At 35.2% G+C, this 17,135-nt stretch overlaps 2 protein-coding genes across 2 annotated transcripts; both read right to left on the reverse strand.

Moving 5' to 3' along the window:
* Positions 1-811: 811 nt before the first annotated feature.
* On the reverse strand, positions 812-7,482 carry LOC124641448. Its single transcript, XM_047179516.1, has 6 exons — positions 6,838-7,482; positions 5,197-5,394; positions 4,752-4,928; positions 2,890-3,789; positions 881-976; positions 812-828 (listed from the first exon to the last, which is right to left on the reverse strand). The coding sequence occupies exons 1-6, from the start codon at positions 6,914-6,916 to the stop codon at positions 812-814; spliced, it is 1,467 nt and encodes a 488-aa protein (XP_047035472.1). The 5' UTR covers positions 6,917-7,482.
* Positions 7,483-8,499: 1,017 nt separating this feature from the next.
* On the reverse strand, positions 8,500-10,798 carry LOC124641267. The gene is made up of 2 exons (XM_047179311.1): positions 10,564-10,798; positions 8,500-9,518 (listed from the first exon to the last, which is right to left on the reverse strand). Exons 1-2 carry the CDS (start codon positions 10,733-10,735, stop codon positions 8,758-8,760), a joined length of 933 nt encoding a protein of 310 aa, XP_047035267.1. The 5' UTR covers positions 10,736-10,798; the 3' UTR covers positions 8,500-8,757.
* Between the last annotated feature and the right edge of the window lie 6,337 nt (positions 10,799-17,135).

Below are 17,135 nucleotides of genomic sequence, written 5' to 3' on the forward strand. Positions count from 1 at the left end.
AAATCAATTAATTTATTTTTATGAACTATACAAGTAATTATACTAAAATCACAATGGCAATTGATGTAAAATTTCATTTTTTCTTTCAGATATTTTATTTCAGGTGAATCTCGTAAACATGCAACAATCATATAATATATTTCATTTAATAATTTTATAAAATCATCACATGCATTAAATAAGGATTTTTTCGTATAATCTATTTCATAATTAAATGATTCAAAATCAATTTCCTTTCTTAATATATCATTAGTACATGTTCCACATTTTTTGAACACTTTACATTTCGATTTTTTTACAATGTATCCTGCTACATATTTTTTTGATTCGGCATGCAAAATCGAGTCATTCCATTTAATTTGGTTCATTGTATTAATTAAAGAATCAATAGGAAAATCACCACTAACCAATTCAATTTCATTGTTTTGTTTTTCAGCAAGAAGATCTTTGAAAGATTGCAGTGATTTATTTTCATCTTTTTCACAGTTGGCACTTACAGAATGGGGCGAATTTAAATTATTAAGTAACAAAGTTTTGAACGCATTAATAAATTGTAGGCACGAGGGATTAACATTTCGTATCCCATTACTTCTAATGTTACAAAAAAAATTTTCAAGAGGGTCCTGATTGAAATTTCTGGTTAAAAGGCTAGTAACTTTATATTTGATTTTTAAAAACTCCCACATTTCTTTAAACGTTTTAATATTGTGGATCCAATTTTGAAGGGATGGCACTTTTTCATATCTTACTTCTTCTGTACCATCCCGTTTTTTTTTTATAGTTTTAAAAGTCATTGAATCCAATATAGGAACTACCTCTGTCCATAATCTAAAATGAGGAGAATTATTCATTACACACCCCTTGAAAATTTTTGGATCACCTGTATATGAATGTCCATTGAAAGAATCAAATAGTTTGTCCATAATGAGTAGAAAATCAGCAGTTTCTTCGCACTCCGCCGGAAGAAGGTTGTGTTCTGAAACAATATATTAAATAAGTACTAGAATACAGTTCATATCAATCTTTTTTGCTATTGTGGACCGAAATTAAAGAAAAAAGAAAGAAAATACATTTATTCGACCCAGATTAGGGGCACACAATAAAAAAACAAAAATACAAAAATTTAATTAAAAAATTAAACGGTGTGCCTCACGGCTGTGTCGAAAAGGCACAAACTTACAAACTTTAAAGTGGCAGTAACGATTTACTGTGCGTCTTTATCAGTTGGTTCAGTAAATAGTTGTGGGTGTAAATATAATTAGTAAGAAACCAACATTAAACTATATTTTGTAGTTTCATAATGTCTCAAATTTTTATTTCAATATGATAATTTTAATTTATTATTTCATTTCAATTTATAATGTTATTCCAACAATATATCTTATGCATCTTAAATATTGACATAGCCAATTTTAGATAAATTATTAGATATGAATTGTATTTTTATTTTGAATTTTATCGAGAGAAATAGCATCTCAATTGTTTGTTTTTAAATATTTTTGAACTTATAAATGTAGCCAGGACATCTAATATTATTTTAAAGAAAAATAATGAACTTTCTAATTTGTCTGTGGAGAATGAAGATGGTTAAAAACATGTAAATTAAAAATAAAAATCTAATTTAGTAAATTAATAGCAATTTTTTTTAAATATAGAGAAAATAATGAGAACAATAAAAAGCATACTTACTTGCTAAGAATCTCAATGCTGATGATACCCTTTGGCTGAAAACTTGTGCAGCATATTTCACTTTCATTTTTGGAATTTTCTCTTTATTAACATGGTTTTCTGTTAATTTATTAACAAGCCTAATTTCATCATCCCCAACATCTAACTTCAACAGCATCTCCAAATGTTCCCACTTTGCATACTTTGTTTTCCCATCTTGTACAAATTTCAAATGTTTGGCGAGTAAATTATTTCTCATTCCCTTTATAGTTCGGCCATTCAGAGAATGCGTTCCTGACACGTCGCGATTGAACTGACGACGTAACTTTGCAATGGCGTTGCAGTTACGATAAAAATATTTTTGCTGGTTGTTTACCGTTTTAACAATTGAGGAGCATTAAAACAACATTATTATATCAATAATCAATGAATGTTATAATTTTGTGCCAAACTGAGTGTCAAATAACTTGGTAAACAATATTTTTCTAAATCTATACTGCGCTATTACAAGGTTATGTCAGCGGTTTATATTTTGTAGTGCTGTGCTAAAAATAACAGGCAAGTATCGTAATCTGTTCTTATACAGTTATAATATAAAATAATACGTTTTGATTTTCTTTTTAAGAATTGGAAAATAATGGACTATAAGACTTAATTATAACGTTTATGAAATATAAAAATAAAACTATGACCAAACCGCATTTTTATACTTAGATTAAAAATGGTAACCCCAAATGGCGTTATGGGCCGCCATTTTGTGACGCTAAAACAGTCGTCCGTTGTCGTTTCGTGCGCATAGACCACGTTTTTCAAGTGTTTTCGATCTGTTTTTATTTGATTACCCGGCTTTTGTTAGACCGAGATATCAGGATTGATTCTGTTATTGATAATAATATAATTATACATGTAGGCGAAGATGATGATGAAGACACCACCTCCTCAAGCAAATCGGAGTCTGATTAATATTCTGTTCGCACATTCAATTCAATGTACTTGTAACAAAGAATAAATAAAACAATTTTATTATATGAATATTACCTTTTTTTGGTTTCCACTTAAATAACTAAAATATAAAACAAATGATTCCGCCAATTTAAAACGAAAATAATCTTAAAATAATGCGGCGGTTCATTTTGAAGGAACGGTAACGAACTCAGTGTTATGTTGTGCCCATCACTAGTCGTGACTAACTGATAGGTGTCAGGAACGCATTCTCTGAACGGCCGAAGTATAAAAGATGTGGAGGATCAAATAATGGGAAGACCTTTTGGTCTTCAAACTCGAAGGCTTGGGTCCTATATTCATTACCCTCTTGTAAATATTTGCGTTTTGTGTCTTCTTGAAGACTTTTTATCACAGAAATATTTGTGGCTGATTGGTCACATATAGTGGCAATAACTATCAATCCAGTATTGGAGATTTCTTTTATTATTGTTTTGATCAGCTTCTTTAAATCGTCCTTTTTCGTGGCACCTTGGCAAAATGAAAAGCATAAAGGTTGTTTCACTTTGCTTTTTATACCCTTGATCATAAAGACCAAGGCATGATCTGCGAGTTTTTTTGTTTGTCTGTGCCCAAAATCTTCAAAACCAGTTATCTGTTTTAGGGCAGGGTTGTAAAAAACACCCGGAGCCAATGATACCTCATCAAACAGTAAATTGACCAACTTTTTTTCTGCCGGCAATTTTGCTACTGTAGCTTTTAAATTTTTAAATATATCAGGATTGAAGCCTGGTTTCAGTTCAAATTTACTCAACATTTTTTGTAGGCTGCGCTTTGATGGCAAGACAAACATTTTTCGCATGAGGTTGTAAGCTTTCTGACTCTGTTTGTAAATGGTCAATGCCATGATTTTTTCGTTAAATGTAAATCGCCTGCCTCGTGGTTTCTTTTTCCATTTCATTTGGAGGGAAGTAAATATTTTTATTGTTGCAGGCATTTTATTTAACTCTTTCAAAAATGATTTTGATGTGGAAATTTTCCTTGCAGAGAGTTTCTTGTTATTTTGTTCCTTATATTTCTTTTTCAGCTTCAATACTTTCTGTTTTAACTTTATTATCTCCTTCTCTTTGGAGGTGACAACTCGTTTTAAATATTGACAAGTCCCTCTTTTCCTAGAACCTGTAATTTAAATTATGTTACACCTCAGATCAAAGAAATAGTGTTACACAAAGTTTTAATAGAATTGTGATAAAAATATGTTACATAATATTGTTCTGTTATTATATTATGACCAGAGATTGGAATAGGTAGGCTTCGAGGAACAGATACAAAAAGTGGAGACTTCCCTACAACAGCAGATACAAGCTTGATAAATATTTTTTATGGGGATTTTATGGGTAAACAAAAATGGATATAAAGAAGATCATTCAGACTCCATACATTTTTGGGCCTTTTCTACCAACGAAAAAAAATGGTATGGATGGTTAGAACTAGCTATTTGGATGAATAATTATTATGACACATAAGTTGTAGGATTATATCAAGTTATTATTATTAATCCATTTAATTCAGGTTTACAAGTTCGGAGATTTGTTATTGTCTTACATTTATTGATTCCTGCAAGTGCGGAAATAATCCTACCTAAAATTATAAACGCGAAAGTTTGTAAGTTTGGATGATGTTTGTTACTCTTTCACGAAAAAACTACTGAACGGCTTTGGATGAAATTTGGTATGTAGATAGCTTATACCCTGGAATTAGACATAGGCTATTTTTTATTCCGGTATACGCGGGTGAAACCGCGGGACGCAGTTAGTATGAAATAATCCTATACTAGTACTAATATTATAAATGTTGTGAGGATGTTTGTTCCTCTTTCCCGCGAAAACTACTAAACGGATTTAGATGAAACTTTACAGTAATATAGCTTATAAAAAATGTAATAACACATAGGCTTCACTACATAGTATAAAACAAAGTCGCTTTCTCTGTCCTTATTTCCCTATGTACGCTTAAATGCCCACTCTCTCTCTCTGCAAGAAGTTTTATGACCCTACAGTGGAAACAAATTGGAATCCTGATGATGGAAAGAAAAACCTAATGTTACAAGTCAAAGGTCAATTGTCAATAAAAATATTTACCTTTAGGGCGTTCAGCTGTCTGTAATGCATTCTGTACATCACTATGATAGTGGGTAGAGCTGGATGGCTCAATGACAGCAAGTTTATCTTGCGAAATGTTTAATAAATTCGACATGTCTGCCTCGACATGTCCCGATGGACCTTCAAGAGTTTGACCAACTGGTAATGTAGATAAATCTGCAAAAGGATGAAATTATTTATAGTTACTGTATAATTATGTAGAATATAGAACAATATTCATTTAATTCTTAGAAGATAGCATGTTGCATCAATTATTTTTGGTATATAATATTCATTTTATTTTCTTCTAATTAGGATTAGATTATTCAGTAGAAAATTTTATTTAATATTTGAGGAACAATTTTGTTATTACAGCGAAGGCAAAGAAATGTGGTTTTGTTTCTATTAAGATTTAAATAACATAAGACATCTAAATAGTAGGTACCTAGAGTTGGTATTGCATTTGGAGTAAGTCGGTGACTGGCTGAACGGTAACACTCTTCAAAATGTCTGTCGCAAAATCGAATTTGGTTATAAATGTAGATGTCGCCTTTCTCTTGTAAAGCTTTATCTAGTACTTTTTTCCACGAGTTAAACTTTTCCAAATGTGGGTATTCAGGTTTAGGAAATCGGTGCAATGGGCCTGAAATCAAGAAGTTTTTATACATGAACAACTCACTCTCATTAAAATACCGTAATAGATATCATCATCATATGTATAAAATTTTAGTAATGTACTGTGATACCATCCTTGAATATTAATCTAACACTAGAAATAATAGCTGAGGTCTAGCAGTACTAGAACAGGAACACCACAGTTGAAGTAAATAAAATCACAGTAGCATAGCATGGGGGTGCCGAGGGGGCCATGGCCCTGGGTGGCGCTACTCTAGGGGCCGGCACCGCCGCCTAGCTGCAGCATCAAGCCAAGTAGAAGCTGATAGCGTTGACAGTAGAGGCAAAGGCATTTTTTGCCGCCTTTACATTGTCAGTTCCTATTTATGCCACCCCATAATACAATTTTCTTGAGAAGAGTCACTATACATTAAAGGTTGTCTGTAAAAGATCGCTTTTAGCGATAAGACCACCCATTGTTACACCCCTTTTAGTTATTAAGTTTTAAATTGTAATTTGTTATGGTGTACATAGTGTGTATAGATACCACCACCACCACCATAACAAATACAACAAGATAGATAGATATCTATCTATACTTCTAGCCTACCTCCCAATAACTTCTTGTCTACTAAAAGAAGATCTAACCTATCAGGCAGGCAGGGTACTAAATTTTTCGACTCGCTCTTGAATTTTTACATCTGCTTGTTTTTCGTTTAATTTGACAATAAATGCTTAGTCCACACAAGGCTTTATGTTTTTTGAGCTTTAAAGGAAAATCTAACATATCCTAGTTTGCAAAAAATATTGTTGCATGCTGTATGAATCGACAAAGTTATACATAGATCATTAGTGTATGAATCAACAAAATCCTAGGTAGGATGCTAAAATTTTCACACTGCTGCACTACATATCAAAGAGAGCCAGTAACAATTTCTGAAAGTATTCCTTCCAGCACCCTAGTGAATCCCAAAATCATGGGCTGAGACCGCACCTGGTCATGAGTCGATATCAATAATAATTCTTTCTTGCCAAAACCATCTTTAGAATTTTATTAAATTGTAGTCATTTGAATTTAAATAAGTACCTAAATAAGGGGGCTCGCCCCTAAGACTACCCACTGACCGGCAGCTAAATATACCTGCGCCCCGGGCGGCGGAATCCCATGCTACGCCACTGTAAAATCATAGTTTTAAAACCTGATGAAGTTATTTGGTCAGAGGGTCGTCTAGAGCGGGCTTTGTCTTATACGTAGATTCCGAGTCTTTTGATTGGATATAAAAGTTAATGTGCAGTTTCAATTGTTTGTGTAGGGTCAGGACAGGAGTGTGTGTGGTAGTGCATCTTAGATTTTTGATGACTCAAGGACTATGATGACCACAGATTGCACGGATGACAATAATGGATATTGTGCAGCCTATCAGCAAAAGATAAATTACGTGCATTATAAAGTTAAAAGTTTTGAACTTACCGTCATTGTCACAATCAAAGTAGCACTTATATCTTGACGTTGATGGCATTCCGCCCCTAAGACGATCCACTGGACGCATTTTCTAGTCCTAAATACGGTGCCGGGTCAATGTAAAAGCAGTCGATCGAGGTTCCAAAATACAAAGCCGGGTCAATGAAAATGCAGTAGATCACAGGTCCAAAATACGAAGCCAGGTCAATCACAGAAGCAGTCAGTATCAGAGTCCAGGAACACGCAACAATCGTAATAAAAAAACCAGAAAATAACACTCAGAATAAACCAACACGTTAGAAAACGGAAAACGGTTTAATTTAAAAGTATGGTCGACTGTCAATGTCAATCGTCAGTGTTTCAAGTGGTTTCAAGTAGTGTGATTATTGTGATTAACTAAGACGTCCTCATAGATAAAAAAGAATTAAAAATAAATCATAAAATTATTTAATTACAATATTTGTTAATATTTCTAATCACAAAACTTTTTTTAGATTTGTTATTAAATCGATGAAATATCGGTCTAAGGTGCAGTGACATCTAGTGACTAAAACGAAGTACAAATACCCAAGTTACGGGGCATCCGTCACTAGATGGCGCATTTCTAAAAAAAAACCTCAGAAAATTATTGTACTTCAGTTGCATCCCCATGTTAGCAACCGACCACCAAGACGCCCGCGAGTGACCGCGCGCGTAAGTTGGGCATGCCCGCCGATCGCTCCCAGTGCTAAAATCAATAGCTGTTGTTCTTATTTCTTCACCTCGCGCACCCTCATCCGCCACAAAGTGATCCTTCGGCCGCATCCGAGGCCAAGGAACCAAGCGCGAACTAGAAGATGTCGTTATTTCGTTCACCGGCGCGTGGCGTCAAGACACGTGCTCACACTAAACAGGAACTTACAACGGCAGACGAAGAAAAGAAACTAGCGAAATCAGAAGTGCAGTGCACAACCAAAGACGTCCTGGAACGTTTGCCGCCACGTGCGAACTCGTGCACCGAAAATGGCGGCGGCGCCCGCGATGGCGCATGTTCGCACACGTCGTCGTCCGCAGCGCGACAGCTGCGCCTCCAATATGAGACAGTCAAAGTGGAGATCGAATTAGAGGAAGCGCAAGCCCAAGTCCTTTTGGCCAAAGAAAAGGCGCGCATCCAGAAGGAGCTGCTCGAAAAGAAGATGGCCGTGGATGTAGCCGAGCTGCATTCACGCCGGTCACAGTCGTCAGCAAGCTCCTACAAAAGCAAGGTAGAAAACTGGTTGGAGAAGTCCATTGCCGAACACGGCCCGCCGCTCGATGGAGATAATAAAGTGACGGTCGGGGACACAGGCGCGAGCACCGCCATACAGGAGCTGATCTGCGCCATCAAGAGTGCAGTCGAGGCGTCCACGGCCTCCCAAAATGGCCGTACCCTGCTCACGCGGCTCGCCACCTCTAAGGGCTATATTTCACCGGGACACCATGGCGGCGCAACCAGTTGCGCCACCGTGGTGTCCGTAAGCTACCAAACTGGACACCATACAGACACCAGAGTCGCCACACCACACTGAGACAGTATCAAAATGGACGTTGAAGAGACAGCACTACTGCTGTATGTACGTAGGAGAAGAGAGTTCAAGAGAAAAAAGAAACAGTGGTGGGTTCATCCTTATTTAGCCGATTGCTGTAAGAAAGGACAATTCGTCAACATATACGCCGATCTAAGAAGATATCCGGATAAGTTTTTTAATTATGTGAGGATGTCCGTGAGGTCCTTTGATGAGTTACTGACTTTGTGTGAAAATGATTTGTTAAAGCAAGACACAATATTAAGAAAATCAATCAGTCCTGAAGAAAAGTTGTTTGTAACATTAAGGTAAGTTAAATCAAACTATGAACATTTTTAAAGTAAGTTTTATTAAAAAATGTAGACAAACAAACAAGCATGAACGTTTAAGTGCTATATAGATCCATAAGTGGTTCTGAGTCCTGTGAATCATTTGTGTCGCTTGGAGAACTTGCATATGTCATTGTATTCATAGAATTATATGGGGAATTAGGACTACTTGTGATAGGTTCATTCTGATAATTCGTGTTTGTCCTATAACTTGGTCCAGGATATTCAGTAGCAATCACTTGCCGTTGCGTCGAATAACCAGGATGGTAGGTGTCATGACTCATCATCCTGCCACCTGGATTAATTTCTGGAGAATTCCGAAAAGACGGACCAGTATAATCAAACGTCCTGTTACCAGAAAAACCTGACGCATAGTTCAACAAAGTTAGCATCTTTATTTTGGTAGCCATTTTAATTTGAGGAGGTAGATTTTTTAATGTGCTCAACAATGAAAGCAAAAATAGCCGATCTTCGTCAACCTCAGCTGTCTCGCGTAGTCTCTGCTCTGTTGTCTCACGGCGTCTTTGCTCAATTGAATTATTTAATGCTTGAATAAAAGGATCATCGTCTACTGCTAGTTTACGTTTGTTTGTAACTTTTTTTGGTCGCTCGCCTACTTCAGTGCTTTCCGAATTTTTTTCTTCTTCACCTTCTTCTCTGATAGCTACTACTTTTTGTAGAAACTGTAACTGCTTAAAATATATATATTCGCTTTTGCGGTTAGTGGCTCCAGACCCGGACTTAACATTTCTTTGGCGTTTGACTTCCCGCGCATAGCATGATCTGATGCTTTTCCACCTTTTTTGCAACACTAACCCTGGAAATAAAATTATAACACTTATTACTTTTTGTTAATTACAGGTACCTCGCAAGTGGATGTACGATGAGAGAATTGCATTATAGCTTTCGTCTAGGACAAACAACATTAAGCACAATAATAAAAGAAGTGTGTGCTGTGATTTGGGATAAGTTGCAAACATGTTTATCACTTCCGGCTACTGCAAATGACTGGATGAAAATAGCAGATGGTTTCGAAAAACATGCCAACTTTCCACACTGCATCGGTAGTATCGATGGAAAGCACATAAGACTGATTCAACCTGCTGATTCTGGTTCGATGTATTATAACTATAAACACTTTTTTTCATTGGTGCTGATGGCTGCATGTGACGCTAATTATAATTTCATTTATATAGACGTCGGTGCCTATGGGAAAAGTAGCGATTCAGCAATTTTCCAAGAAACTGAATTGTATAAGAAACTCATAAGTAATACTTTAAATATTCCAGAGCCCCTACAAATTTCAGAAAATAACCCAACGCTTTTCCCTTACGTATTTATAGGCGATGAAGCATTCGGGTTGAGCACAAATATTATGCGTCCATACGGAGGAAACAACCTCAGTGCCGAAAAGAAAATTTTTAACTACAGACTATCGAGAGCTCGCCGTTACATCGAGTGCACATTTGGCATCTTAACAAATAAATGGAGAATTTTCCACAGACCATTAAATGTCCACACAGAATTAGCAAAATCCATTGTGAGAACATGTTGTGTGTTACACAATTTTGTACGTTCTAGAGATGGATATTCATATGATGATACTCTGACAATAATGGGCTTTCAAACAACAACACAGCAAAATTTCAATAGAGGAGGGCGTGCTGCTACTACCACTCGAGATAATTTTACACATTATTTTGTAAACGAAAACCCACTTCCATGGCAAAATAATTATATTCATTAATAAATACATACACAACTTACAACGAGCTTTTGGCTTTCCATGTTACACCAGAAGCATCATGACAACATTTATTGATTGACAAATTCATTCAGAAAAATAAATGTTGTTTACTTACCAAAGCTCTTTTTTTGTTCAACGGTTTGCTCCTGTTCTCCAAATAAATCTACAACTTCCTCCCAACATTTCTTTTTCAAATCTCTATCGGAATAATCTGACGAGGAATTATCCCAAATTGATGGTCTACTTTGAATTTCGATAATAAACCTTTCTGTATCGAAATTATCCATCGTATGCAGTTAACAAACTACTCAGATATTAAAATAAGCAGTTAAAAAATAAAACATAACTGCGACACGTGCTGCATGCAATGAGGTGGGAGCGCAGGGGTGACAATCTTAATAGTGGCAAACGAGAAAACGTATCATTATAGGTCTGCAAAATGAAGTGAGACAGTAAATACATTGAGGTCCTTACATGGAAGTGTCATTTTAATTTGGTAGTATTATAATGTAAGATATTAAAGAAACTGAAATATAGATGGCGTTATTTGTAATGACGATGATGCGCGATTGCGTAGTAGTTATGCTTAGGTGTGTAAGAGGGCGCTATCACATCTTTTATTGGTTCTACTCTTACCCTATCTTTTTTTTCAGCTAAAATAAAAAAATAAATAATAAAAATTTTGAGTTGCATATTGAAGCAATTACTAAAATTTAATGTTTATTATCAATTAGCCAGAAATAAAATAAAATTCAAGAATTTATTTTCTACTGGCAACATTAAATCCATTTTCTACATGCAACATTATGCAAAAATTGTCAATCAAACAAATTTGGCTGCCGGTTTGCGCTGAAGTGCTTTTCGGTGTCTTGTTTGTTTTTCCAGATTTTTATCCCTATTAGTGCTTTATCCACCTAAGTCCGTTAAGTTGAGCCTCTGCTCCTTCGGCCGTGTCGATTTTGTGCTTGAGGTGATCGAAATCTTGTGAATTTTGTGCTTGAGATAGGACTCGTTGACCCGTTTTGTGATAATTAATATTTATCATGTCTAATAGAAAGTGTTGTGTTCCCGGATGTACAAATGGCTTAGGTAAGCATTTATCAACATCCTTAAAACAAATAGTCGTCATTTTGTCACGACTCCACTGAATTCTAACTTGTTACCCTTTTTTTCAGACACTACGGGGTATTTACATAAATTCCCTAATCCAGATAAGGATAGGCAGCTATTTAATACATGGGTCTTTCATATTGGTGGTGACATTTTGCAACTTGAAAATAACCATATTTTCAAATACCGCCGCGTCTGTAATGATCATTTCGAACCAAAATATTGGTGCCGGAATAACCGACTTGCCAAAGGAGCTGTACCTACAAAAAACATGCCAGGTTAGTTTTAGTAAAATACCCAAATTAAGGTACCTGTTTACCTTAAAGAGTACCTAAGTCTCAAATTTCTAGAGTTGATGTTAGAAAGAAATAAACAGTCATGTTATTTGAGTTTAAAGTAAACTTTCCAAATCACAAAATGAAAAGCTGCAGTAAGTCTAAAACATCTGAATAGAGATTTCTTTGGAGCCACAATTTCTGTATGTACGCAGTATGTCATACAAGAGTTTCTATATTACATTTCAAAATTTACTATATTTATAATTCATATTATTTTATCGTTGTTTACAGGATTATCTTGCTCGAAATTCAGCATTGAAAAAAGAGCACTAAGACCTCTTCAGATTTCAGGACCGTCTACATCAAAAGGTATATTTTATCATATACATATAAACAAGCAATTCATTTTTATACATACATACATACATTTACATTACGTATGTACTAGCTTCCACTTGCGGCTTCGTCCGCATGGTGTATTGATAAAAAGTGGCCTATGTCTTAATCCAGGGTATCACCTATCTACATACCAAATTTCAACCAAATCGGTCCAGCCATTTTTGAGTGAAGTTATTTCAAAGATCATTTATTCCTACAAATTAGGCTGAAATTGAGTAACTTGAATGTCACATTTACCAAAAATCCTTTGCTATTTTTAATTTGTTGTAATACTTAAATAGCACTGCATTACACAATTTTGGTACCCTCTTGACTGAATGAATAGGTAATGAATCATAGATCAAATGTTCCAAACATAATATGTGGTATCCATAACGTCTAGTTTTCAAGGTACATGTCAATTATGATTTCTACTACTCTCACTTAGGCATACAAAAAACCATTACCATGTCTGAAATAATTTACTTTTGTATTACTTTGTTTTGTTTAATACTTGTTTCTTTTCAATAATGTCAACATATTTGTGCATAATATGCGGCACCCATGCGGACAGCATATAGTGTAATTGATAGATAGACACTAGCAATAAATGATGTAATAATAACATATACTAATCACTGAATATTATTATTTACAGAACCTGCGCATCTACATATACACTCACAAGGTTCAATTGAAGATGTACAAATGAAAGAGAATCTTGGTGAGTGATCCTACATACAAGCATTTAATCAGCAATTATTTTACACATATTCTGTCCTGGAACTCCTTCATGCGCCCGGATAAAATGTAGCCTCTCTCGATAAATGTGCTAATTTACCTTAAAATCATCTTAAATTGAATTATTTTTGTTGTTCCTGAGTTATAATTTTGCAAACAATTAAAGTAAACTAGCCTCTCTATAAACCTATCCCTTAAGACAAGAGTGATTGATGAAATACAGTTTGTTAAATTACATTTATATGTCATATGCATAAGTCCTAAAATGTTAACATCCTTATCACTACATAGTATAAAACAAAGTCGCTTTTTCTGTCATGTGTCATGTTGTATGTCCCTATGAACGCTCAAATCTTTAAAACTACGCAACGGATTTTGATGCGGTTTTTTGTAATAGGTAGAGTGATTCAAGAGGAAGGTTTTTATGTATAATAACATACATTAAATACTGGGGAAATACTGTTATCCCGTGCGAAGCCGGGGCGGGTCGCTAGTTGATATTATAAACTATATAAAAGAAAAAGTAACTTTGTCTAGTAGTGGGCTGGCTTTAATTAATTCAATATGATTCAAATAATGGTTACTCAATATGAACTGCTACATTCATGATGATGGTAATGATCATCAGCTTAATTGGTTTGTATATAATAGGCACACATTTCTTACCAAATATGTTAATGACCTTTCAGATCCTGTCACTTCAGAATCTCAGTCTGTACACAGTGATAGACAGCCTCATAGTGAAGAAGAAAATGTTGAGGTGGTGAAAGATCTTGGTAAGCAACACAATTGTAATCAAACTTAATAACTTCAAAGCTGAGTTTGCTTGTTACACTCACTATCATGGTTTATTAACTAGGTACTGATTTATAGATTTAATACATATTTCAATCATGGGATACTTTCACACACAACTAGCTTTGATGCTATCTCACTCATATGTACTCTTAAATTCTGCAATTTTTATTCATATGATTCTTATTATTTTTTCAGTGCATCGCAAAGTTAAATGTGTTAGTAAGAAGGCGGTAAAACAGGTTGCTGTTACGAAAACTGAGCGTGCTCTGTATCAGAAAATGCTGCAAGTTGGTGTGAAACTCAGCAAATGCCGTAGCAAGGTTAAAAAGCAGGCAATCAAGATCAAGGCCCTGCAAAATATTACTACAAACCCTCAATTTTTAGAAACTCTAGACAAAATGTCTAGCACATCAAAAATTTTAACTTTGCTGCAGTTCAGGGAGCACAAAAAGGAAAAAAAAGGCCGGCGTTTCACATTAGAGGAAAAAATTGTAGCTTTGACTATCCTCAAGCAAAGCCCAAAAGGATACAGATTCCTGAGGAAAATCTTTATCCTGCCATCACGCCAAATTTTAATAAAATTAATTAATATGGCAGATATAAATGCTGGTATCAATAAAAATTTGATGGCACAAATAAAAAAAGCCACACTTAAAATGAAACCAGAGCACAAATTATGTGTGGTTCTTTTTGACGAAATGTCACTAAAACCGAATGTGGCATACAATGAAAGGAAGGACAGAGTGAGTGGGTTTGTAACCAATGGGCAAGAGACACTGCCTGAGTATGCAGATCATGCGCAGGTATTTATGATAAGAGGACTTATAAAAAATTATAAGCAACCCGTTGCATACACATTTTCTCAGTCTGCCACAAAGGGACCAGAACTGGCAAAACAATTAAAGGCTGTCATCACAGAACTACAAAATGCTGGTCTTAATGTGGTAGCAACAGTGTGCGACCAAGGAACAAATAATGTTAACTGCATTAAATTCTTGTTACAAGAAACAAGAGGTATTCTGTTAAGAAAATCAGAAGAACCTGAGGGAAATATTATTTTAATAAATAAACAGGAAATCATTCCCTTGTATGACCCACCTCACTTAATGAAATGTATAAGAAATAATTTAATAACGAAAAATCTACTATATAAAAAAGACAACAAAATGCTAATGGCAAAGTGGGAACACATAACTGCACTGCACCAAGAAAACCCAGGCTACAAAGGCATAAGACTGGTGCCAAAATTAACAGACTCCCACTGCATTCCCAGTAAAATTCCACGGATGAAAGTTAAATTTGCTACGCAACTATTCAGCCAAACTGTAGCATCAAATATGGGCTACCTAGCAGGTAAATAAACTTTATTACATAATGTTTTCACATTGCATTATTTTATCGATACTTATATATTATAAAGCTGAAGATTTTTTTGTTTGTATGTTTTCTTAACCATGCTAATCTGAAGAACCAATCCAATCACCAAGGTCGATCAGGTCTAATTTGAAATAATCTTTCACCGTTAGATAGCTCATTTATTGAGGAAGACTAAAAGTGACTTTTAATCTGGGTGCGCGAAGTAGCTTTCACGGGATGCGGTAGAACCGCGGGCGGAAGATTGTATAGTAAAAGTTTTCACAAATTAAAAACTGCTCCCAGTTCAGATTTAATAATAACAAGTTTCTTATTGATGACTAGATGCCATAGTAGCCAGTGTATCTGCCTGCCACAGGAGGTCGCGGGTTCGATTCCCGCATAAGTCAAACATTTATGTGTGTGGGTGTTTCTACATATGTACACTATGTTATGTTATTTATAAAATATTTATATTTATATAAGTTCATTTATTGGTTGTCTGCTGTACCCAAATTACAAGCAAGCAATGCTTTGTTTGGGACTAGATTGCGTTGTAAGAACGTGTGAGGAATATTTATTAATATTTTTTTTCTTATTTTTTTGCAGAAAAAGGAATAATCTCTCAAGATGCGCAAAATACAGCGGACGTCATCTTGTTTTTTGACAAACTTTTTGACTCCATTAACGGAAGCTTCGGGAAAAGGAAGCACAGTAAACCACTGCTGGGACCTGCGACGCCGAACTCAATACATCACAAAACATGGATGGAGGCAAAAATATTTTTAAAAAATATGAAATTTGTGAATGTAAAAACCTCGAATGTGGAGTATGTTCCCACCTTAAGTAACTGGGTATGGACACTAGAAGGAATAGAACTGCTTTTAAAAAAAATTGCTGCGAAGTACGGAGTGACATCGGTTTGGTTGCGGCATCTGAATCAGGATCCAATAGAAAATTTTTTTGGATCGATAAGGAGTCAAGGATGCCGCAACGTAAACCCTACTCCAGATGGATTTGAAGCAGCATTTAGCAGCCTTTTAATAAACAGCCTATCTAGTGTCCATGCCCCAGGGACAAATTGTGAGGCAGATAATTGCCACGCTTTGCATGAAGTTCTCATCACAAGCGGGGCCTGCAAAGAACAAATAAATTGTGAGCTCTCTGAGATTCCGGACATTGAATTTACAGCCCTTGAAGACAAAAGCGACCCCCGTATAATTGGGGGGCTACAATATGTTAGCGGTTATTTTATTAAAACCGCTAAGAAGAAAGTCTTCAAGGGTTGTAGTGAATGTAAAAAAAATTTAATGTCCGATCAGGAACACGATTATTTAAAATATAGAGAGTATGCTAATAAAAAATGGCTTTGCAGTCCCAGCGACTCTCTCTTCAATTGTGTTTCGAATCTGCAGGATATAAATTACACAATAATTAAAAAATGTTTGGAAAAAAAATATTTAAAAGATTTCATCAAAACATTAATATTTATACATTTGAAATTCGATTTCATAAAATGTGAAATTCATAAAGAAAAATTAATAGACTTTTTAATCAATATATCCTGCAGATTCTTTATTTACAATTACTGTAAAGATATTAATAAAATATTAATAAATAGGAGAGAGTGTGATGATGATACGGATTCCTATAAGCTAAAAGCGAAAAAATTATACATGAAATGTTTTAAAAGAAAAAAATAAATTATATTAAAGGTTATCAGTGTTTTATTTATTGAAAAACATCTTATAAATATTAAACAAAAAGAAACAAAAATCTACCTAGACCCAGTAACCACTGCTTTATGTAGCTATATGTATATATATTGACAAATAGTTTCTTAAACCTGCGTTCAGAAGGCGCCACTTGTCTTACTTAGTTTGGTAGTCGAGTTGGACCTCTATTTCATAATATAAAAAGTACTCTGTGGTGGGAGCGTCACTGGCGGCCGGACTGGCGGCCGAGTGAGTGAGACACCATATCGCGCTGTAGTAGTTAGTGGTGGCGCGACCAGCGTGGCGGCGCAACC

Source organism: Helicoverpa zea, chromosome 22 (assembly GCF_022581195.2).
Source record: "Helicoverpa zea isolate HzStark_Cry1AcR chromosome 22, ilHelZeax1.1, whole genome shotgun sequence".
NCBI classification, from domain to species: Eukaryota; Metazoa; Arthropoda; class Insecta; order Lepidoptera; family Noctuidae; genus Helicoverpa; species Helicoverpa zea.